Below are 25,422 nucleotides of genomic sequence, written 5' to 3' on the forward strand. Positions count from 1 at the left end.
TCAACCTCTTCTCCCACCCCACCCTCAGGTTGTAGTTAGAAAATCGTGGGACAGGTGCATGGAAATCCTTGAACTGTATCTGAACTGAACTAAAGTGAACTGGGGTGGGGTCAGAGAAGAGAGATTTCAGAGGTAGCTGGGGACAGAGGATTTACGGAGGAATTACGATCGAGGGACCGAGGGCAGGACGCGGGGTGGGGTGGGGGATAGTAGAGGGTGCAAGGTTCAACAACTTCCCGGCTCTGAAACTTAAGCCACTTGGCTTCTCTAAGCGCTTGTTCTCACTCTGGGATAATAACAGAGCTTCCCTTGCAGGGTGAAGAGTAAACGACCCGGAGACCGTGTGAAAGAGGCCGGCCAGCTGAAGGTGCTCAATGAACGGAAACCTGTGAGTACTCGCCCCGCCTCCACCCGGGCCAAAGGCCCGCCCCCCGCCGCCACCTATTAAGTTTGCGGAGCACAGTCAGAGTTCACCTCCTCTCGTAAGAGGAAAAAGATGGTTGGGAGGAGGGAAGGGTGTGTGTGTGTGGAGGGTGTGTGTGTGAGGGGAGGGTGTGTGTGTGTGTGTGTGGAGGGTGTGTGTGTGGGGGGAGGGTGTGTGTGTGTGTGTGTGTGGAGGGTGTGTGTGAGGGGAGGGAGTGTGTGTGTGTGAGGGGAGGGTGTGTGTGTGTGTGAGGGGAGGGTGTGTGTGTGTGTGTGTGAGGGGAGGGAGTGTGTGTGAGGGGAGGGAGTGTGTGTGTGTGTGTGTGTGTGTGTGTACGGTGTGTGTGTACGGTGTGTGAGGGGAGGGTGTGTGTGTCTGGGGAGGAGGGGAGAGAGTGAGTGACAGTGTGTCAGTGATGTTGGTCGGGGGGGCGGGTTGCTTAACTCCTTGCTCGCCCGGAGTAGGGGGAAGGCGCGAAGGCCGGGGAAGGCGGGCAAGACTCTGGCCCCACTCAAAATGGAGCCAAGCGCCTGCCTCGCCTAAGATGGCGGCCTCCCCGCCTTTCGGTTCCGGGTTCTCAGCGTCGATTGGGTACCTGGGGAGTCGAGCGGGTCCAAAGGTGGCCGAGCCCCGCCCCCTTTCTCAAGGTGACGCTCCGCCCCCGATGGCGTCACGCGGGAGCCAGGGCCCGCCCTTCCCCTCCTGTGCCGCGGTTACCTCGCGTGTCCGGCCTTCATAAGATGGCGGTCGGGTCGCCTACCCGCGGCGGCTCCGCCACTCTCAACATGGTAGCTGTTTACCCCATATTTCTCCTCCCCTCTCCGCCTCAACTTCCTCGTTGTTTTGAATAAACTTTATTGACTACTCTGAATTGCCCATCACCGCCACCGGGCTTCTCCCGGCGATTTTTCGGGCTGTTTTTCTCCAACCGGGTCGCCGGTTCATCTCCTTCCTCGTTGGTTTGCTCGCGGCGATCTCCTGCCTGCCCAGCGACGCCGCCGCTTGCCTGTTCGTCAGGCGGCCGCCGGACTAGGCCCGAGCCGCGGGCTCCAGTAGGCCCTGACGGCCGGGCCCGGGGCAGAGCTGTGGAGAAAGCTGCCCTGAAGCACCGCTGGGCGGCCAGGGCCGCGCGACCAGGGCCGCGCGACCCAGCGGGTGGCTCGAGAATAAGGCGAGAAAGGTTCGCCGCGTTGCCGTGACGATCCCAGAATTCGGTGCGCGTCGCCTGTGGGGCCGGAACTGCTGGCCGAACCTTCACTGAGCGAGGCGCTGAGCAGCTCCGGAGCGAGCCCGGCCACCGGCGCTTCGGTGGGACTGAGCTCCGCGGGCGTGAGGAATCCCTGCGGCTTTGCGGATGAGGAGGTCCCTGTAGGGTTCCGGACCGAATACATTCTTGTCAGGTTTGGGGCGTGAGGAGGTTCCTGTCAGTTTGAGAGGCGTGAAGAGATTCTCGTAAGTTTCGGGGGCTGCAAGGATATTCCTGTCACTCTTGGGATCTGTGACGAGATCCCTGTCAGTTTTGGGGGACAGGGGAGTCTTGGTCAGTTTGAGGGGGCTGTGAGGAGATACCTGCCAGTTTCAGAGCTGTGGGAGGAAAATCCTGGCTTGGTTGCAGGAGTGTGAGGAAATTCTAGTCAGTTTAGGGGTTTTGAAGCGATCCTTTCGAGTTTTGGGGGTGCAATAAGAACCCTGTCGTCTTTGAAGTAGAGGGCTGATCAGTTTTGAGGTTGAGATTTATTTCAGTTGTTGGGGAGATGAGACTCCCGATTAGTCGGGGATGGAATGATTTTGAGAGTGAAAGAGCAGATCATTTAAACTCTCACAACAGAACCCCAGAACTGTGATTTGAGTTGGGCGCCTAGTCTTGTGTGCCTCGTTGCTGAAGACATCGAGGTAATTGTCGAGTAATCTGAGGACTTCCAAGGATCCCTCATCTCTCTCTAGTTGCGTCTATTTTGGGGGTGAGAGAAGTGGCTTTTTCTGAGGTACCCCCAGCCTCATCCTCTAGGCTATGCTTTGTGTCATAAATATTGAGAGCCCTGGGAAACAAGGTTGCTAACAAGGAGAGGGTGCAGTGAGGGATTAAAGAACCTTCTTGAAAAGGCATCAGATCTTTCCCTGAAACCCGGAAAGAAGTTATCACTGACCCTGGGGGCTGAAGGAGGTAAGGAGGGAAAAAAAAAAAGCCTCGATGGCAGAGCGCCGTTCTTTATTTGTTAAAGAAATTCTGGCGGCCGGTGGACTTTCTCCGATTGCCCCCTACAGCCGCACCAGCTGTGTTGCATCCCGGCAGTGGTAACTGCCCATTTGTGAGCTGAGGGACCTGATTCACTCTGTAAAAAGTGTTGTTTGTGCCCAGCCTTCGTCCAGAGAGGACGCGTGCTGCCGCCTCCTGCTCCCTTTGACGCTGAGACCCTGGCCCACCGCAGAACGCTCCAAGGCCAGGCGAAGATGGCCTCGGTACCGGTGTATTGCCTCTGTCGGCTTCCTTACGATGTCACCCGCTTCATGATCGAGTGTGACATGTGCCAGGACTGGTTTCATGGCAGGTAAGGAGGGCAGGGCACGCTGGACAGGGTGTAGTGACCAGGTGCTCACTCGCTTGCTCCTTTCTCAACTCTGGTTCAGGTTCCCGCTCAGAAACTTATTTCCCCTCTCTTGCAGACAGTTAACAGCAACCCACCTCCCAGACCCAGATTCTTACATCCTTCCTTGCAGACTAGGGCCTGGCTGACATTGGCCTCTGGTTTCTCCTCTTTTTTCTTTTCCCATATGTATTTCTTCTTTGTACCCTTCTTCTGTTTCTTTGTTTTTTTCCCTTAGAAAAATAGTTTCTTTCCAGCCACAAAGAATGTATCATTTTTGTATTCTGGCAGTTTTGTTTTGCGTCAGATGCTGTCTTTGGGGGAGACAGTACTGCATTTTTGAGATATCTGAGTCCAACAAATATGGATTTGAGTTGTGGTTTTGCAACTTATTATCAGAGTGACCTTGGGCAAGTTGCTTTGCCTCTCTGAGCCTCTGTTTTCACCCATGAAGTATATCTAATACATCCTTCCTGTTTACTTAAAGCATTTTGCATGCACTCAGTAAATGGAGGCAGAAATGCAATAGTATTTTATTTCTAGGGTATTTATCTGCAGAACCATCCAGCTAAATTGAATTAAGCAGAGGAGATGTTGGGTAAAACAGGAGGAGTAAAACCACTAATGAATTCCCTCCAGCTAAACATGTGTGCACATAAGCACCTGTCACCCAGGATTCCAGAGAGGTTAGTGTGTGGAATAAACTTGTAATATTATCCCATTATTGGGACTTATATCCCAGCTCTGGAAAGAAAACCATGAGGGGGATTTGTACATTAGAGTACAACAAAACAGTGTATGGCGCCCTCCTCCTGTTGCATGTTGTTAGATTCTAGAATTTTCAGTTGTCATTAGTCCCTTCCAAAGGAGCTGTTCCTGCTATCACACCCAAGACCAAACTGAAGGTGTTGGTGCTACTAAAGTTCTGCTCTTAGCAGGGACTGCCCTGTGCAGCACGTCCAAATTCATATTCAGCTGATCTTTGTTGAGTATTACTGTGTGTCATGTTCCCATGGCACTTTGTGTACATCCTTATTGAAAGTGATTATTTCATCATATCATAGTTATAAATACGTCTGTGTCACTCATTAGCAAGAGCTGCCTGAGGGCAGAGATGTCAGCTTTTCATGTTTGGTATCCTCAGAACCTAGTTCAATGCTAAACATATAATAGATTCTGAGTACATTTTTTTTTTTTTTTTTTTTTTTTTTTTGCGGTACGCGGGCCTCTCACTGTTGTGGCCTCTCCCATTGCGGAGCACAGGCTCCGGACGCGCAGGCTCAGCGGCCATGGCTCACGGGCCCAGCCGCTCCGTGGCATGTGGGATCTTCCCGGACCGGGGCACAAACCCGTGTCCCCTGCATCGGCAGGCAGACTCTCAACCACTGCGCCACCAGGGAAGCCCCCTGAGTACATTTTTGAATGAACAAATGAATGAGTTGTCTTGAAAAAAGCTATTGCCTGTGGCCCTTGCTTTGGATTGTGTAGGTTTAAACCTGGAAAGTGAACTCCTACCCACAATACAGAGACCCTAACTCTGCAGTCTGGGAATAGGAAACAGGAATGAATGCTTCCTGAGTGCTTACTGTGTTCCAGGCCCCATGACAGAGACTTGGCATACATTTATCTCATCTAATCCACATCCAAGCCTGAAAGTTAGGTATTTCTTTTTTAAATAATAATAAAAAATTTTCCCTGACTATGTGAGACATACTCATTGTAGAACATACAGAAAAAGAATAAAGAAGGAAATAAAAATCATCTGTGAGCCTACTATCCAGAACAATCTACTGTTTAATTTTTTTGTTGCATTAACTCCCATCATTTGACTTAGAATATAAACATATATTTTACAACATGGGGTTGTATTATAAGTACCATTTTGTAACGTGATTTTTATTCCTACTTAACATTATAAAGTTAAGGTCATTAAATATTGATCTAATTTCTGATGTCCCATCGTATATCTGTGTCACCAGTTACTTGGTCATTTCCTCTGAGGTTGGATACTTAGGTTATTTCTACTTTTTTATATTATAAATAATACTATGATGCGAGGGAAACTTTGGGGGTTCTGGAAATGTTTTGCATTTTTATTTGGGTGCTTGTCGAAACAAAAAAAAAACATTGCGGTGAACATCTTTGCATAGTAGAGACTTGACATTTACAAGGAACACCACTGAGGCATTTAATAATTCCAAATTTACAAATATGGAAATGGATTTATGGGCCAGGCCCCTCCTTAATCACATTTCTGTGGCGAGTCCTGTGTTTCTGTGCACACCCTGACATAAGTTAACTGCCTTAATTGTTTTTCCTGTGAAAGAGACCAAGCTTTTATCTCTTATCATGCTTTTCTCTATGGGATGCCAGAGAATAAGGAAGCCAGCTGAGAATCAGGTCCTTGGTGGGTGGCTGTTCTTGCTTACTCAGTGCATTGCGTGTGCGCGCACGTGCACGCACGCACACACACACACACACACACACACACACACACACACCAGGCTCATAGTGCTCTAGTTAAGTCTGTACTTTAGCATAATTGAAAATTACTAAATATTGTGGACTTTTCACGGTTGTTCACAATAGGTAAGCCCGCAAATGCCTATAGATGATATAAATCTGTTCACATCTCTGATGACTTCCATAGGCCAGATTTCTTAAAGTCCAGTTGGGGATTAGTAATGCCATGTTACTTCCTGGTAAGGTTATAGCAAGGAAGGTGACTATTCCATTTTGCTGGTGGGAATCTGGATCTCATGGAGGTTAAGTTACTTTCTGAGTCTGGATTTGAACTTAGGATTATCTGGCTCCAGAGCCCAGGTTCTCAAAAGTGGGGAAAAAATGGTATAGCTCCATTCCTCTATTTTAAAGGGCTGGATTTTGAAGAGCATTTTGATTTGTAGAACAGTGGTTCTCAAACTTTAGGGTGTGTCAGAATTACTTGGAAGACCTCTTAAAAGATGAGATAGGTAGGCTCCACTTGCAGGGTTTCTGATTCAGTATGTGAGCAGAGGCCACTCTCAGAACCACTGATTTAGAGTATTATTCTGCCTCAGTTCCTTCCCTTTCTGTAGAGTGTGACAGCTTCTGATATTGGGGGATGGGTGGGCTAACATATCATTACTGTACACTGTTGTTCTCAAGATGTGGTTCATTAACTGGGAATTTGTTAAAAATGCAAATTCCTGGGTTGGGACCTGGCAATCTATATTTTAACAAGCAGGTAGATTCTGATGTACCTTAACTTTTGAGAAACATTGCTGTACACTGGTGGAGGAAGTTAGTTGGCAAGCATTTATTGATGTCTGGGGCTTTGGCAAAATCTCACTCCTCTACAGTTTTCCTATCTATAAAGGAAGTATTGGTTGGCATATCCCCAAGGTGGTGGCTGTGGTGTGGACTCTAAACTCTAGAGGAAATGGCACTGGCTTCAGATCTGGGTTCAAATTCTGACTCTGTTACTTTTAGCAAAGGATCTCATCTCTGTGAAGCCTCAATTTCCCCAAGAGTGGTTGTGTTGATTTAAGTAAAATGGTAGTGGCCCTTGTTTATTGAGCACTAGCTAGTCTGCTAGTCACTATGCTAAACACTTTGCTTAATTATCTTTAACCTTTTTTTGGAGTATTAAAATTATGAATTCAGTTCATTTAGTAGTTATAGGACTATTTAAATTATCTATTTTGTATTGGATATGTTGTGGTAGTTTGTGCTTTCTAAGGAATTGATCTATTTCTTCTAAGTTGTCAAATTTACGTGTGTAGAATTGTTCGTAGTATTCCCTTATCCTTTTGATGGCTGCAGGCTGGCTCTGTGGTGACATCTCATTTCATTCCTGATATTGAAAATTTGTCTCTTCTCTCTTTTTTTCTTTGTCAGACTTGCTAGAGATTTGTCGGTTTTATTGATCTTTTCAGAGTGGAAGCTTTTGTTTCATTGAATTTCCCTATTGTCTTTCTGTTTTCAATTTCACTGATTTCTGCACTTTATTATTACCTTCCTTCTGCTTGCTTTGGGTTCATTTTGCTCCTCTTAATGTCTTGAGGTGGGAGCTTAGTTTATTGATTTGAGACTTTTCCTGTATTCTAATATAAGCATTTAGTGCTATTGGTTTCCTTCTTAGTACTGATTTAGCTGTGTCCCACAAATTTTGATATGTTTTCTTTTTCATGTAGTTCAATATAATTTTTACTTTGCTTAGAGACTTCACATTTGACCTATGAATTATATAGAAGTATGTTGTTTACTTTCCAAGTGTTTGCAGATTTTCCTGTTATCATTCTGTTATTGATTTCTGATTTGTTTCCATAGCGGTCAGAGAATATACTCTATACAATTTCAGTTCCTTTAAATTTACTGGGGTTTGTTTTATGGCCCAGGATATGGTCTGTCATGGTAAATGTTCCATGGTCACTTGAAAAGAATGTATATCCTGCTGATGTTGGGAGGGGTTTTCTGTAAATGTTGATTTACTCCTGTTGGTTGATGGTGTTGCTGAATTCTCCTCTCTTTGCTGATTTTCTGTATAATTGTTCAGCCTGTTGTTGAGAAGGAGGTGTTGAAGTGTCCAGCTATAATTGTCAGTTTATTAATTCTTCCTTTCAGTTCTATCATTTGCCTCACATCTTGCAGCTTTGTTGTTTGAAAGCAGATGCATTTAGGATTAATGGGTCTTGGTGGATTGACCCTTTAATTACTACGTAATGTCCTTCTCTGTCTCTGGTAATTTTCTTTGCATGGAAGTCCACTTTATAGGATATTAATATAGCCATTAATATAGCCACTCCTGCTTTGTTTTGATTAAAGGTTGCCTGGTATCTTTTTCTATCCCTTTACTTTCAACTGATGTCATTATATATGAAGTGAGCTTCTTGTAAGCAGCATATAGTTCAGAATTAATTTTCTCCACTCTGCCAATCGCTTTTTTTCTTTTTTACATCTTTATGGGAGTATGAATGCTTTACAATGGTGTGATAGTTTCTGCTTTATAACAAAGTGAATCAGTTATACATATACATATGTTCCCATATCTCTTCCCTCTTACATCTCCCTCCCTCCCACCCTCCCTATCCCACCCCTCTAGGTGGTCACAAAACACTGAGCTGATCTCCCTGTGCTATGTGGCTGCTTCCCACTAGCTATCTATTTTACGTTTGGTAGTGTATATATGTCCATGCCACTCTCTCACTTTGTCACAGCTTACCCTTCCCCCTCCCCATATCCTCAGGTCCATTCTCTAGGAGATCTGTGTCTTTATTCCCGTCTGACCCCTAGGTTCTTCATGACAATGTTTTTTTCCTAAGATACCATATATATGTGTTAGCATACGGTATTTGTCTTTCTCTTTCTGACTTACTTCACTCTGTATGACAGACTCTAGGTCCATCCACCTCACTACAAATAACTCAATTTCGTTCCTTTTTATGGCTGAGTAATATTCCACTGTATATATATGTGCCACATCTTCTTTATCCAGTCATCTGCTGATGGACACTTAGGTTGTTTGCATCTCCTGCCTACTGTAAATAGAGCTGCAATGAACATTTTGGTACATGACTCTTTTTGAATTATGGTTTTCTCAGGGTATATGCCCAGTAGTGGGATTGCTAGGTCATATAGTAGTTCTATTTGTAGTTTTTTAAGGAACCTCCATACTGTTCTCCATAGTGGCTGTACCAATTCACATTCCCACCAGCAGTGCAAGAGTGTTCCCTTTTCTCCACATCCTCGCTAGCATTTATTGTTTCTATATTTTTTGGTGATGGCCGTTCTGACTGGTGTGAGATGATATCTCATTGTAGTTTTGATTTACATTTCTCTAATGATTAATGACGTTGAGCATTCTTTCATGTGTTTGTTGACAGTCTGTATATCTTCTTTGGAGAAATGTCTATTTAGGTCTTCTGCCCATTTTTGGATTGGGTTGTTTGTTTTTTTGTTATTGAGCTGCATGAGCTGCTTATAAATTTTGGAGATTAATCCTTTGTCAGCTGCTTCATTTGCAAATATCTTCTCCCATTCTGAGGGTTGTCTTTTCGTCTTGTTTATGGTTTCCTTTGCTATGAAAAAGCTTTTAAGTTTCATTAGATCCCATGTGTTTATTTTTGTCTTTATTTCCATTTCTCTAGGAGGTGGGTCAAAAAGGATCTTAGCGTGATTTATGTCATAGAGTGTTCTGCCTATGTTTTCCTCTAAGAGTTTGATAGTTTCTGGCCTTAAATTTAGGTCTTTAATCCATTTTGAGCTTATTTTTGTGTATGGTGTTAGGGAATGATCTAATCCCATACTTTTACATGTCCCTGTCCAGTTTTCCCAGCACCACTTATTGAAGAGGCTGTCCTTTCTCCACTGTACATTCCTGCCTCCTTTATCAAAGATAAGGTGACCATTTGTGTGTGGGTTTATCTCTGGGCTTTCTATCCTGTTCCATTGATCTATCTTTCTGTTTTCGTGCCAGTACCACACTGTCTTGATTACTGTAGCTTTGTAGTATAGTCTGAAGGCAGGGAGCCTGATTCCTCCAGCTCCGTTTTTCGTTCTCAAGATTGCTTTGGCTATTCGGGGTCTTTTGTTTTTCCAAACAAATTTTGAAATTTTTTGTTCTAGTTCTGTGAAAAATGCCAGTGGTAGTTTGATAGGGATTGCATTGAATCTGTAGATTGCTTTGGGTAGTAGAGTCATTTTCACAATATTGATTCTTCCAATCCAGGAGCATGGTATATCTCTCCATCTATTTGTATCATCTTTAATTTCTTTCATCAGTGTCTTATAATATTCTGCGTACAGGTCTTTTGTCTCCTTAGGTAGGTTTATTCCTAGATATTTTATTCTTTTTGTTGCAATGGTAAATGGGAGTGTTTTCTTGATTTCATTTTCAGATGTTTCATCATTAGTGTACAGGAATGCCAGAGATTTCTGTGCATTAATTTTGTATCCTGCTACTTTACCAAATTCATTGAGTAGCTCTAGTAGTTTTCTGGTAGCATCTTTAGGATTCTCTATGTATAGTATCATGTCCTCTGCAAACAGTGACAGCTTTACTTCTTCTTTTCCAATTTGGATTCCTTTTATTTCCTTTTCTTCTCTGATTGCTGTGGCTAAAACTTCCAAAACTAGGTTGAATAAGAGTGGTGAGAGTGGGCAGCCTTGTCTTGTTCCTGATCTTAGTGGAAATGGTTTCAGTTTTTCACCGTTGAGGACAATGTTGGCTGTGGGTTTGTCATATATGGCCTTTGTTATGTTGAGGAAAGTTCCCTCTACGCCTACTTTCTGCAGGTTTTTTATCATAAATGGGTGTTGAATTTTGTCGAAAGCTTTCTCTGCATCTATTGAGATGATCATATGGTTTTTCTCCTTCAATTTGTTAATATGGTGTATCACGTTGATTGATTTGCATATATTGAAGAATCCTTGCGTTCCTGGAGTAAACCCCACTTGATCATGGTGTATGATCCTTTTAATGTGCTGTTGGATTCTGTTTGCTAGGATTTTGTTGAGGATTTTTGCATCTATGTTCATCAGTGATCTTGGCCTGTAGTTTTCTTTCTTTGTGACATCCTTGTCTGGTTTTGGTATCAAGGTGATGGTGGCCTCGCAGAGTGAGTTTGGGAGTGCTCCTCCCTCCACTATATTTTGGAAGAGTTTGAGAAGGGTAGGTGTTAGCTCTTCTCTAAATGCTTGATAGAATTCACCTGTGAAGCCATCTGGTCCTGGGCTTTTGTTTGTTGGAAGATTTTTAACCACAGTTTCAAGTTCAGTGCTTGTGATTGGTCTGTTCATATTTTCTATTTCTTCCTGATTCAGTCTTGGCAGGTTGTGCATTTCTAAGAATTTGTCCATTTCTTCCAGGTTGTCCATTTTATTGGCATACAGTTGCTTGTAGTAATCTCTCATGATCTTTTGTATTTCTGCAGTGTCAGTTGTTACTTCTCCTTTTTCATTTCTAATTCTATTGATTTGAGTCTTCTCCCTTTTTTTCTTGATGAGTCTGGGTAATGTTTTATCAATTTTGTTTATCTTCTCAAAGAACCAGCTTTTAGTTTTATTGATATTTGGTATCGTTTCCTTCATTTCTTTTTCATTTATTTCTGATCTGATTTTTATGATTTCTTTCCTTCTGCTAACTTTGGGGATTGTTTGTTCTTCTTTCACTCATTGCTTTAGGTGCAATGTTAGTTTGTTGATTCGAGGTGTTTCCTGTTTCTTAAGGTGGGATTGTATTGCTATAAACTTCCCTCGTAGAACTGCTTTTGCTGCATCCCATAGGTTTTGGGTCGTTGTGTCTCCATTGTCATTTGTTTTTAGGTATTTTTTTGATTTCCTCTTTGATGTCTTCAGTGATCACTTCATTATTAAGTAGTGTATTGTTTAGCCTCCATGTGTTTGTCATTTTTACAGATCTTTTCTTGTAATTGATATGTAGTCTCATAGTGTTGTGGTTGGAAAAGATACTTGATACAATTTCAATTTTCTTAAATTTACCAAGGCTTGATTTGTGACCCAAGATATGATCTATCCTGGAAAATGTTTCATGAGCACTTAAGAAGAATGTGTATTCTGTTGTTTTTGGATGGAATGTCCTATAAATATCAATTGAGTTCATCTTGTTTAATGTATCGTTTAAAGCTTGTGTTTCCTTATTCATTTTCATTTTGGATGATCTGTCCATTGGTGAAAGTGGGGTGTTAAAGTCCCCTATTACAAATGTGTTACTGTCAGTTTCCCCTTTTATGGCTGTTAGTATTTGCCTTATGTATTGAGGTGCTCCTATGTTGGATGTGTAAATATTTACAATTGTTATATCTTCTTGGATCGATCCCTTGATCATTATGTAGTGTCCTTCTTTGTCTCTTCTAGTAGTCTTTATTTTAAAGTCTATTTTGTCTGATATGAGAATTGCTACTCCAGCTTTCTTTTGATTTCCAATTGCATGGAATATCTTTTTCCATCCGCTTACTTTCAGTCTGTATGTGTCTCTAGGTCTGAAGTGGGTCTCTTGTAGACAGCATATATATGGGTCTTGTTTTTGTATCCATTCAGCCAATCTGTGTCTTTTGGTGGGAGCATTTAGTCCATTTACATTTAAGGTAATTTTCGATATGTGTCTTCCTATTCCCATTTTCTTAATTGTTTTGGGTTCGTTATTGTAGGTCTTTTCCTTCTGTTGTGTTTCTTGCCTAGAGAAGTTCCTTTAGCATTTGTTGTAAAGCTGGTTTGGTGGTGCTGAACTCTCTCAGCTTTTCCTTGTCTGTAAAGGTTTTAATTTCTCCATCAAATCTGAATGAGATCCTTGCTGGGTAGAGTAATCTTGGTTGCAGGTTTTTCTCCTTCATCACTTTAAATATGTCCTGCCAGTCCCTACTGGCTTGCAGAGTTTCTGCTGAAAGATCAGCTGTTAACCTTCTGGGGGATTCCCTTGTGTGTTATTTGCTGTTTTTCCCTTGCTGCTTTTAGTATGTTTTCTTTGTGTTTAATTTTTGACAGTTTGATTAATATGTGTCTTGGTGTATTTCTCCTTGGATTTATCCTGTATGGGACTCTCTGTGCCTCCTGGACTTGATTAACTATTTCCTTTCCCATATTAGGGAAGTTTGCAACTATAATCTCTTCAAATGTTTTCTCAGTCCCTTTCTTTTTCTCTTCTTCTTCTGGAACCCCTATAATTCGAATGTTGGTGCGTTTAATGTTGTCCCAGAGGTCTCTGAGACTGTCCTCTGTTCTTTTCATTCTTTTTTCTTTATTTTGCTCTGCACCAGTTATTTTCACTGTTTTATCTTCCACGTCACTTATCCGTTCTTCTGCCTCAGTTATTCTGCTATTGATCCCATCTAGAGTATTTTTCATTTCATTTATTGTGTTGCTCATCGTTGCTTGATTCATCTTTAGTTCTTATAGTTCCTTGTTAAATGTTTCTTGCATTTTGTCTGTTCTATTTCCAGGATTTTGGATCATCTTTACTATCCTTATTCTGAATTCTTTTTCAGGCAAACTGCCTATTTCCTCTTCATTTGTTAGGTCTGGTGGGTTTTTATCTTGCTCCTTCATCTGCTGTGTGTTTTTCTGTCTTCTCATTTTTCTTATCTTACTGTGTTTGGGGTTTCCTTTTTGCAGGCTGCAGGTTCATAGTTCCCGTTGTTTTTGGTGTCTGTCCCCAGTGGCTAAGGTTGGTTCAGTGGGTTGTGTAGGCTTCCTGGTGGAGGGGACTAGTGCCTGTGTTCTCAAGGATGAGGCTGTATCTTGTCTTTCTGGTGGGCAGGTCCATGTCTGGTGGTTTGTTTTGGGGTGTCTGTGGACCTATTATGATTTTAGGCAGCCTGTCTGCTAATGGGTGGCGTTGTGTTCCTGTCTTGCTATTTGTTTGATGTAGGGTGTCCAGCAGTGTAGCTTGCTGGTCGTTGAGTGAAGCTGGGTGCTGGTGTTGAGATGGAAATCTCTGGAAGATTTTCACCATTTGATATTATGTGGAGCTGGGAAGTCTCTTGTGGACCAGTGTCCTGAAGTTGGCTCTCCCACCCCAGAGGCACAGTACTGACTCCTGGTTGCAGCACCAAGAACCTTTCATCCACACAGTTCCTCAGTTTGGGATGATTTGTTGTCTATTCATGTGTTCCACAGATGCAGGGTACATCAGTTTGATTGCGGAGCTTAATCCGCTGCTTCTGAGGCTGCTGGGAGAGATTTCCCTTCCTCTTCTTTGTTCTCACAGCTCCTGTGTCTTAGCTTTGGATTTGGCCCTGCCTCTTCGTGTAGGTGGCTGGAGGGCATCTGTTCTTCTCTCAGACAGGACAGGGTTAAAGGAGCAGCCACTTCGGAGACTCTGGCTCACTCAGCTGTTTTATGTTATTGAGCTGCATGAGCTGCTTATAAATTTTGGAGATTAATCCCTTGTCAGTTGCTTCATTTGCAAATATTTTCTCCCATTCTGAGGGTTGTCTTTTGGTCTTGTTTATGGTTTCCTTTGCTGTGCAAAAGCTTTGATGTTTCATTAGGTCCCATTTGTTTAGTTTTGTTTTTATTTGCATATCCCTAGGAGGTGGGTCAAAAAGGATCTTGCTGTGATTTATGTCATAGAGTGTTCTGCCTGTGTTTTCCTCTGAGAGTTTGATAGTTTCTGGCCTTACATTTAGGTCTTTAATCCATTTTGAGCTTATTTTTGTGTATGGTGTTAGGGAGTGTTCTAATCTCATACTTTTACATGTCCCTGTCCAGTTTTCCCAGCACCACTTATTGAAGAGGCTGTCCTTTCTCCACTGTACATTCCTGCGTCCTTTATCAAAGATAAGTTGACCATATGTGCGTGGGTTTATCTCTGGGCTTTCTATCCTGTTCCATTGATCTATCTTTCTGTTTTCGTGCCAGTACCATACTGTCTTGATTACTGTAGCTTTGTAGTATAGTCTGAAGTCAGGGAGCCTGATTCCTCCAGCTCCATTTTTCATTCTCAAGCTGTCAGTATCTTTTAATTGGTATATTTTGACCATATATACCTAATGCAGTTATTGATATGTTAGGGCATAAGTTAGTCATTTTATTTTTTTGTTTTCTGTTTGTTCCCTCTGTTCATTCTGTTTTCTTTCTACTGCTTTCCTTTGGGTTACTTAAATCTTTTCAAGAATTCCATTTTGATTTATCTATAATGTTTTTGAGTGTAATCAACTGGTATTGACATTTTACCGGTTTGATTGAAGAGCAGGAACCTTACTTGCCTTTAAATTCCTTTATGCTCCCCTGCTATAATTATCTTAAATATTTCACCTACATACTTTGAGAACCATATCATATAGTGTTACAATTTTTGCTTCAACTCTCAAACATAATTTAGAAAACTCAAGAGGAGAAGGAAAGTATATTGTATGTACCCATATTTTCACTCTTTCCCTTGTTCTCACTTACTTCCTAGTGTTCCTAAGAGTCCTTCTTTTATCATTTCCTTTCTGTTTAAACAACTTCCTTTAGCCATGCTTTTAGAATTGGTCTGCTGGCAACAAATACTCTTAGTTTTCCTTCATATGAGAATGTCTTGATTTCCCCTTGAATTCCTGAAGGGTCCTTTCATTTGATATCAGATTCTGTGTTTCCAGTTCTTTCAGGCCTTGAAAACTTGTGCTACTTCCTTTTGGCCACCATGGTTTCTGCTGAGAGATCCTGTGTCATTTAAGTTGGTGTTTTCCTTTGGGAAATGTCATTTTTCTCACTGATTGCAAGATCTTTCCTTTGTCTTTTGTTTTCAGGATTTTGATTATGCTGTTTTTTTTGGCCACACTGCATGGCTTGTGGGATCTTAGTTCCCCAACGAGGGATTGAACCTGGGCCACAGCAATGAAAGCTCTGAGTCCTAACCACTGGACCGCCAGGGAATTCCCTGTTTATTGCTGTTTCTCAGTGTGGATTTCTTTGTTGCTGAGGCGCTATTCATTTTTTTCAATCTATTTTCCTTCAGTTTTATTGAGATATAATTGACATATAGTACTGTTTAAGTTTAAGGTATAGAGTATAATGACTTGAATTACATATACATATATTGTGAAATGATTACCACAATAAGTTTAGTTAACATCCATCATCCCATATAGGTACAAATAAGAGAGAAAGAAAGAAAAATAAGTTTTTTTGCTTGTGACGAGAAGTTTTAGGATTTACTCTTAGTAATTTTCAAATATACTATACAGCAGTAGTCATCATGTTGTACATGACATCCTCAGCACTTATATATCTTATAACTGGACGTTTGTACCTTTTGACCACCTTCATCCACTTCTCCCACCCCGCCCCCAGCTCTGCAGGGTAACCACAAATCTCACTTTTTCTATGAGTTTGGGTTTTGTTTTTTTAGATTTCACATATAAGTGAGATCATAGAATATTTGTCTTTCTCTGACTTATTTCGCTTAGCATAATGCCTTCAAGGGCTGTCCGTGTTGTTGCAAATGGCAGGATTTTCTTCTTTTTTATGACTGAATAGTACTCCATTGTGTGTGTGTGTGTGTGTGTGGTGTATTTATATATACATGTATTACATTTTTTTATCCATTCATCTTTTGATGGACATTTAGGTTGTTTCCATGATTCAGTTATTATAAATAAGTCTGCAGTGGACATGGAGGTGCAGATATCTCTTTAACATAGTTTTTGTTTCTTTCAGATACATACCTAGAAGTGGAATTGCTGGATCATATGATAGTTATATTTTTAATTTTTTGAGGAATTTCCATACTGTAAGTGGCTGCACCAGTTTGCAATCCCAACAGTGCACAAAGGTTCCCTTTTCTCCATGTCCTCACCAACATTTGTTATCCCTTGTCTTTTTTATAAACCATTATAACAGGTGTGAGATGATATCTCATTGTGGTTTAGGTTTGCATCTCCTTGATGATTAGTGATGTTGAGCACCTTTTCATGTACCTGTTGGCCATTTGTATGTCTTCTTTGTAAAAATACCTATTCAGTTACTCTGCCCACTTTATAACCAGATTTTTTTTTTTTTTTTGCTATTGGGCTGTATGAGTTCTTCATTTATTTTGAATATTAACCCATTATTTAACATATGATTTGTAAGTATATTCTCCTATTCCATAGGTTAACTTTTTATTGTGATGATTTCTTCTTTCTTTTTTTTTTTTTTTTTGCTGTGCAGAAACTTTTTAGTTTGATGTGGTCAAACTAAATTTTTAATTTATTAATTAATTAATTAATTTATTTATTTTTAGATGTTGGGGGTAGGAGTTTATTAATTAATTAATTTTTGCTGTGTGGGGTCTTCATTTCTGTGTGAGGGCTTTCTCTAGTTGTGGCAAGCGGGGGCCACTCTTCATCGCGGTGCGCAGGCCTCTCACTATCACGGCCTCTCTTGTTGCAGAGCACAGGCTCCAGACGCGCAGGCTCAGTAGTTGTGGCTCACGGGCCTAGTTGCTCCGTGGCATGTGGGATCCTCCCAGACCAGGGCTCGAACTCGTGTCCACTGCATTAGCAGGCAGATTCTCAACCACTGCACCACCAGGGAAGCCCTTTGATTTATTTTTGATTTTGTCACTTTGTGCTTTAGATGTCATATCCAAAAAATCATTGCCAAGATGCATGTTAAGGAGCTTTTTCCCTATGTTTTCTTCTAGAAGTTTCATGGTTTCAGGTCTTACATTTAACTCTTTAATCCATTTCGAGTTAATATTTGTGAGTGGTGTAAGTCAGGGGTCTATTTTCATTCTTTTACATGTGAATATACAATTTTCCCAGCACCATTCACTGAAGAGACTGTCTTTTCTCCACTGAGTATTCTTGGCTCCCTTGTCAAATATTATTTGAATGTGTATGCATGGGTTTATTTCTGGGCTCTCAATACTGTTCCATTGGTCTATGTGTCTATTTTTAATGCCAGTACCATACTGTTTTGATTACTGTAACTTTATAATACAGTTTGAAATCAGGAAATGTGATGTTTCCCACTTTCTTCTTCTTTATCAGGATTGCTTTGGCTATTCTGGGTCCTTTGTGATTCCATATGAATTTGAAGATTGTTTTTTCTACTTTTGTAAAAGAATACTGTTGGAATCTTGATAAGGATTGTTTTGAATCTATAGATGGCTTTGGGCAGTGTGGACATTTTAACAGTATTGATTCTTCCAATCCATCAACACAGGATATCTTTCCATTTCTTTGTGTTTTCTTCAGTTTCTTTCATTGATGTCTTGTGGTTTTCATCAGGGATATTGGCCTGTAGTTTTCTTTTCTTGTAGTGTCCTTATCTGGCTTTGGTATCAGGGTAATGCTGGCCTCATAAAATGAGTTCTGGAGCGTTCCCTTCTCTTTGATTCTTTTAAAGAGTTTGAGAAAACTTGGTGGTAATTCTTCTTTAAATGTTTGGTAAAATTCACCAGTGAAGCCATCTGGTCCTAGGTTTCTCTTCGTTGGGTGGTTTTTTTTTTTATTACCGATTCAATCTCCTTACTAGTAACTGGTCTCTTCAAATTTTCTATTTCTTCCCGATTCAGTCTTGGCAGATTGTATATTTCTAAGAATTTATCTGTTTCTTCTAGGTTGTCCAATTTGTTGACTTATAGTTGTTCGTAGTTCAGTCTGTTTTCTTTCTGTTGTTCAGATTGGATAATTTCTATTGTTCTATCTTCAGGTTTACTATTTTTTTTCTCTGTTGTCTACATTCTGCTATTGAGCCCATGCAGTGAGTTTTCATTTAAGTTGCTATAGTTTTTTCTAGAAGTGCCATTGGTTCTTTTCTATATCTTCTATTTCTTTGTAGAGATTCTATTTTTTGCTAACACTTTTTATTTATTCATTTGTTTCAGGCATGTTTGTAATTGTTTTTTGAAGCATTTTTGTGGTTGCTCCTTTAAAATCCTTATCAGATAATTCCAACATCTGTGTCATCTCGTTGTTGAGATTGATTTTCTTTGCTCATTCAAGTTGTGATTTTCTTGTTCTTGATATGATGAGTGATGATTTTCATTATATCTTGAATATTTTGGGTATTATGTTATGAGATTCTGGATATTATTATATCTTATGTTTTTGCGGGCCTCTTCAGACACTGCACTTCAGTGGCAGGGGAAGGGGGTACTACTTCTTTACTGCCAGTTAGGAGTGGAAGTCCAGGTTCCCCCAGTTGCTCTCTGTTGGCACTAACTACCTCAGATCCTGCTGTCATCTAGTCAGGCTGCCTTCTCTCCATCTTTCAGAGTCATCTTACCTTTTTTTTTTAAATGTCCAAGTGTTTTAGCTTTATTTAGTGGGAGTAATAGGGAGAAGTGTGTTTACTCCATTATTCCAAAACCAGAAGTGACCAATTAATCTTTAAAATAGCTCTTTGGAGCTATTATTTTCTCTCATGAGGCTAAATAGCTTGCTCAAGCACACAGCCAGTTAGTTGCTCAACCACAAGTCAAACCTGGGTCCCTTGGACTCTTGCTATAGGATATAATACTATAGATAGTGTAAAGCACTGTTCAGGTTAAGCCATTTTCAAGGTGTTGTGGGAGATAGAGAAAATCAGGCTTATAAAGTCACATGCACTCCACATTTTTGTTCAAAGTGAAATCAGGTTAAAATGGACATCACTCTTTTTGAAGCAGCTGAAGCGGCTGCTACACAGCTTTAGGAGTGTGTAGCAAAGGGAAGAGAAGGCCTAGCATTCATATTCAGGGTTTACTATGATACAATGTATGGGCTGCAGAATCCCTGCCCTGGAGAAAGTCTTATAGGGTGTGGAGTTAGAAGTATCAGAAGGACAGTTTGCTCTGTCAGGGCTCACAGGATGTCTCTTGGAGTGACGTATTTAAAAAAAATAAATTTTATTTTTTAATAATTATAGATTCATAGGAAGTTGCAAAAAGTGTATGTGGAGGGTCTTTGTACCTTTACCCAGTTTCCCCCATGGTGATATCTTATATAACTACAGTACAATATCAAAACCAAGAAACTGACCTTGGTACAATCCACCAATCTTATTTCAATTTCACCAGTTTTACATGCACTCATTTGTGTGTGTGTATGTGTATTTAGTTCTATACAATTTTATCACACTTGTAGATTCATGTAACCACCACAATCAGAATACAGAACAACAGAAGGGATCAGAATTCCTTCACCAGTGGGGTAGCATAATTTTTCCCCCAACCCACCTAGAAGAAATTTGGGATGGCAAACATTTACCAAAGGATGGGTGGTCAGTAGCCAAGAGGAGTATTATGAAAATTCAGATCAGGTCTGATAGGCATGATGCCCAGGACTGAGTTATGGGAGCTAAATGAAAATCTGCTTTTGGAAACAGAGGCATCACTGAGTGGGGAGCACACCTGACATGTTACCATTCCAGTTATAGCAAAGGGACCAATGTTATTAGACAGAGTGAGGGGAGAGTAGCAGAAGCTGATGATAGGGGCTGGGGGGTGGGGGTGCAAATCATGTAGGGCAGTGGTTCTCCAAGTAGGACCAGCAGGATCAGCATCACCTGGGAACTGGTTAGGCAAATTCCATTGTCCTACCCCAGACCTACCAAATCAGGAACTCTGGAGGTGGGGCCCAGGAATCTATGGTTTAACAAGCCTTCCAGGTGATTCTGATGCACACTAAAGTTTGAGAACCACAGGTATTGGGTCCTATGGGCCATTGTAAGAACTTGGTTTTCACTCCAGATAGGATGGGAGCCATAGAAGGATTTTGAGCAAAGGAGAGTTGTGATCTGGTTTAGGCTTTGGCTGTTGTGAGGACAGACTCAAGGTGAGTATGGGATGAAGCAGGGAGAGTTTGGGGATCACTGTAGATCATTATTTCTTAAAATGCGGTCCCTGCACCAGCAGCATCAGCATCACCTGCAACCTTGTTAGAAATGCACGTTTCTGGGCCCCACCCCAGATCTACCAAATTAGGATCTCTGGAGATGAGGCCTAGGAATCGGTCTTAACAAGCCCTCCAGGTGTTTCTGATGTGCCCTAATGTTTGAGAAACACTGGTCTAATTAGGCAATGGTGACTTGGACTGGAGTCAGTGGTGATGAGAAGTGGTTGGATTTTGAATGTATATTGATACAGGATTTGCTGACAGATTGTATTGGGGTTGTGAAAGGACTCAAGGATGACTCCGTTTTGAGGAGTTTTGGTATACAGGGGAACAGAGTAACGGGGCAGTGACAGAAGGGGTCACAAGAGGATTTTTTGTTTGGTTGGGTTTTTTGGGAGATAGAGATTACAGCCTGCTTGCCTGCATGTCCGTGCACATGGAGTGATTCTGTTGGTGCATCCAGCATTTAGCGAAGCCTGTTATTGGCAAACTTATGTGCCAGGGACTGGGTAGAACAAAAAGAAACATCCCTGGTGCACTGAAACTTGCTCAGTGTCCTTTGTACTCCTCCAAGTCCTATGTGCTTGGAGGCAGGGGGGGCCACTGGTGCGAATGGTGGGTGCCTCAGCATCTCGGGATGGGTCATCCCTGTTTTTATACATTGTGCTTGGCCTAATCAAGGTGTTGCAGGAAACTAGAAATTGACTTGGATTTTCTGATATTTTTTGAATAATGAAGAAAGGTAAAATATGTTCTTTTTCCTTTTTATTGATGAATGAAGACATTGTTTTTCCAAGACACAGGTGGTGACAGGACCTGGCTCTTTGGGAATCCTCAGAGAGCAGAGGTTGAGCAGATAAGAACTTAGACAGGATCCTGGGCAATCTTGTCACCTCTCAGGCTTCTCCAGCCCTCAGCCCCCACCTCAGTTCCACATCCCTGGAAGGATGGAATGCCCACTTTTGTGTTCTCATAGCACTCGACTCTACTAATAATCCCACATTATATTCTAGTTATGTATTGTAGTGGTATAGTGGAGTCAATGGATCTGCATTTTTATCCTGCTCTGCTATTTATTAGTTTTGTAATGGCCAACAAGTTCCCTAACCACTCAGATTTCTTATCTGTTAAATTAGAATAATATTAGTAATGTTGATAGCTAATACTTTGTCCCAAGAACTCTCAGTTCTTTACCTACTTTAGCTCATTTAAGCCTATCAACTCTATGAGGTGGGGTACTATTAATATTCTTCTTTTATAGATGCAGAAACTGAGGCACAGCAAGGTTAAGTAAATTGCCTAAGTTCACACAGCTAGTAAGTGGCAGAGGTGAAATTTAAACCCAGGCAGTTTGGCTCCCAAGTCTGCACTTTTAAACTCTGTGCCTCTAAATACTGTACAGAATGCCCTGATTTGTTGTAGAGATTAGATGTGTTAATATATGTGTGATAATATATTCACAGTTCACTTTTCTCCTCAACTCCTTTTATGCAGGCTTTAAATTCACTTACCACCCCCTTACCCTGCTTTATTTACTTTATAAATAAAGTAAATATACTTTATTTACTATAGCGCTTATGAAACTGTTCTGGTACCACCTGTCTCCCCCTCTAGAATGTCCACTCCATGAGGGCAGTAGCTATTTTCAGTCAATATTTATTGAATTTATGCACCCACTTACATCCAAATACTGAGTGCCTACCATGTGCCAGGTTCTGTGGCACGTGTTGGGGATAATTCATCTTAATGTTGAGACCTGGTGCTGTGATAATTGTCCTCTTTACTAAGGAAGCAAAACAGCATTTAGGAACCTTGGTCCAGGTAATAATTATTGAGACAGTGCAGCCAGAAGCCTGATTTTCATCCATATGCCTTCCTGATGTGAGATATTATCTAGCCCAATGAATTGGGTTGAATAATAAAAAAAAGCAAGACTGGGAGATGGATAAGGTGAGGACTTGGGGTGAACAAGAGATGCTGTCTGCTGTATGTAGTAGGGGCAGATAACAAGTAAATGGGCAGTTGCAAGTCTGCAGGGTGAGTGCTAAAATATGGATAGTTAGGGGGGCGAGGCATGGCAGTAGGGAAGAGGAAGGGAAGGAATGTTCTAGGCACAGGGAGCCATGTGTGATGAGGCCCAGAGACCAGAAAGAGCATGGCACTGAGAGTCGAGCTGGGTTTTAGAGCAGGGCTGGCTTCATGGGTGTATGACCGCTGTAGTCACACACAGCCTCATATTTGGAAGGGGGCCCCATGCCCATGCTTGAAGTTTAATGCTCTGTGGTTGTAGTCTTGAAATTCTTAATAATTTTACCTTTGAATTTGTGTTTTGTATGTGAGGTTCAAGGGACAGTGGAGTTTATCCTGGGGGCCTAGAGCTTTAGCTCACCTGTGGTCCTGCCTCTTGCTGCCTCCCTGAACGGATTCTCGACTGGCTGCTTGGGTTGCCGGGCCTGGGTGCAGGTGCTGGAGAGTCAGGGTCAGGTGCATGCACCCTACACACTAAGTCATAGCGCGTGGCCCGTGAGTGCCTGCGCTTGCCCCTTGAGTATCCCCATGCCCAAGGGAACGTGACAGTAATTAACAAATAAAAAGCCCCATGGCAAGTTGAGAGAGATCATGGAAGAGAGGAAATAGCTTTTCTTTGCCAACTGGGGGCCCCTGATTTTCATTTGCACCAGCCCCACAAATTTTATAGCCGATGCTATGTGTGAAGGGCAAGAGGTGGGGTCTTTTAGGTCATGATAAGTTTATACTTTACCTTAAGAAAAATAGGAAGCATGTGAGGGTTTTGAACAGGGGTTGACAGGATCAAATTTACATTTTAAAAAGATCACTTTGGCTGTACTGTGGAGGGCCATTTGGGTGAGGACAGAGTAGAGGCCAGGAACCCAGTTAGGAGGACAGGACAGTAATCCCAGTTAGAGATAATAGTGGCCTGGATTAGGGCAGGGGCAGTGAGGATGACAGAAGGATACAATTGATAGCCAGTTAGGAGATAGAAGTGATAGGACATGGTGATAACTTGGATGATAATAGCATCACATACAGAACACTTACTCTGTACCAGGCACTGTTCTAAACACTGTATAAATTAACTCATTTATTTTTGAGAGCCACATTATAATACACATACAAATTTTTATCCCCACCTTAGAGACGAGGAAACTGAGGCATAGAGTTAAGTAACTTGCCTGAGATCTCACAGGTAGTAAGTGGAAAGTATAGCTAGGCTGTAAACCCAGGCAGTCTGGCCCTAAAGTCTAAGGTCCTGAGCTTGAATACCTACTCAGGTATTCAGTGGAGGGAGAAGGTGAGAGGCAAGTCATCAGTGGCTGCCAGGTTTCTGGCTTAAACACCTGGTAAGGTTATGGTGCCTTAGAGAGGGAGCAGGTTTAGGGGCCAGGCAGGGGGAGAAATTGAATTTGGACGTGTTAAATTTGAAGTACTATGTAAGTGGGCTATCTAGTAGAAATATCCAGGAGAAATTTCGAGGGAGGGTCTGAAACTCAGCAGAGAGATCTGGCTTGCAGTTATAGTTATATAGAGGGCACATGGAGCCCTGGGAGTTAGTGAAACCAACGAGAGAAAGTGAGGAGAAAAGAGAGCCTAGAAAAGAGGACCTAAGAAATGTCAACATTTAAGGAGTGGGCAGGAGAAAAAGAATGCACTGGGAAACAGAAGGAGCAGCCAGACACATAATTAAGATCACATCACATCCCTGCTCATAATCCTCTGGTGGATTCCACCCAGTTCTTCACTCAGGTAAAGCCAAAGTCCTTTATGGTGTCCTACAGCCGTGGTCCCCAACCTTTTTGGCACCAGGGACCGGTTTCATAGAAGACAATTTTTCCACGGACCGGGGTTGGAGGGGGATGATTCAGGCAGTAATGCGCACAATGGGGAGCGATGGGGAACGGCAGATGAAGCTTCCGCTTGCTCGCCACTCACCTCCTGCTGTGTGGCCCGGTTCCTAACAGGCCACAGACCGGTACTGGTCCAAGGCCCCAGGATTGGGGACCCCTGGCCTACAGGACTCTACTGCATGAGCCTTTCTGACCTATTATTGTCCCCCTTTGCTCTCTCTATTCCAGAACACTGTCCTCCTCTCTGTTGGCATAATAATCTAGGCACGCTCCTGCCACAGGGCTTTTGTACTTGCTGTTCTAATTGGGATGCTCTTCCCTCATATACATATGGCTTGCTCCTTTACTCCCTTCAGGTCTTTATACAAAAATTGTTTTGTCAGTGAGTCCTTCCCTGGCTTCCCTATCTAAAATTTCAACACCATTGTCATTCCCCTCACCCCCCACTGTGTGTATGTATACTTACATATACATGCATACATATTCCTCTTCCTGCTTTATTTTTCTACTTAACTCCTCTATCTAACGTACAGTATATTTCACTGATTACCCTGACTTATCTTGCTTCTTGTGTGCTTCACCCACTAGATTGTCAGCTCCATGAGGGCAGGGATTTTTGTATGCTTTGTTCTGTGTCTTTGTCTCTCCAGCACCTAGACCAGGGCCTGGCAGATGCTCATTAAATGTTAGCTGGAGGGATGGACCCCGGGCAAATGGGGTGTTACGAAAGTCAAGTAGACAGAGCACAGGGTCAACACTGTGATAATGCTGCTAGGAGGTCAAATGAGATAAAGGAAGGAAGTACTTATTGCATGTTTCAGTAAGGAGGTCAAGATATCAGTGAAGTCTGTTTTAGAGAAGGTGGGGACTAAAATCAGACTGCAGCAGTGGGTGAGAAAGTGTACACAGCAACTCAAAAAAATTCTTTTTATAGGTTTGGCCCTGGTAGAACATCTCCGGATAGTACAGTGTGGCTAAGAGTAGGAGGGAAACTTTTCACTGTATACAATTCTGTACCTTTTGAGTTTCATAATATGTATAATCAATACCTATTTAAGTAAAAGTCATTGTGAAGCTGCATAGGATTAAACAAAGAAGATATTTAGCTCTGAAGTGGCAGAGAGGGGCAGAAAGGAGGCAGGGAAGGTCTTGCAAAGATCAGTGAGCTAGTTTAAATGCTATTGTGAAGGAAAAGGTAGAGAGGGAGAGGTTGAAGATACTGCAGAAAGAAAGAATTTATTGAGAAGGTAAAAAAAAAAAAA

The 25,422-nt window shown here is 41.9% G+C and overlaps 1 protein-coding gene across 4 annotated transcripts in view; it reads left to right on the forward strand.

The window, feature by feature from the left end:
- The first annotated feature begins 1,113 nt into the window (after positions 1-1,113).
- The window catches only part of PHF8 (PHD finger protein 8), a 92,744-nt gene continuing 68,435 nt past the window's right edge, over positions 1,114-25,422 (forward strand). For all 4 annotated transcript variants that reach the window (XM_060087297.1, XM_060087298.1, XM_060087299.1 and 1 more), the window contains exons 1-2: positions 1,114-1,876; positions 2,784-2,973. In XM_060087297.1, the coding sequence (XP_059943280.1) occupies positions 2,876-2,973 (98 nt within the window). In that variant the 5' untranslated portion in view covers positions 1,114-1,876; positions 2,784-2,875. The remainder of the gene's footprint in view (positions 1,877-2,783; positions 2,974-25,422) is intronic.

This window comes from Mesoplodon densirostris, chromosome X (genome assembly GCF_025265405.1).
Source record: "Mesoplodon densirostris isolate mMesDen1 chromosome X, mMesDen1 primary haplotype, whole genome shotgun sequence".
Taxonomy (NCBI): domain Eukaryota; kingdom Metazoa; phylum Chordata; class Mammalia; order Artiodactyla; family Ziphiidae; genus Mesoplodon; species Mesoplodon densirostris.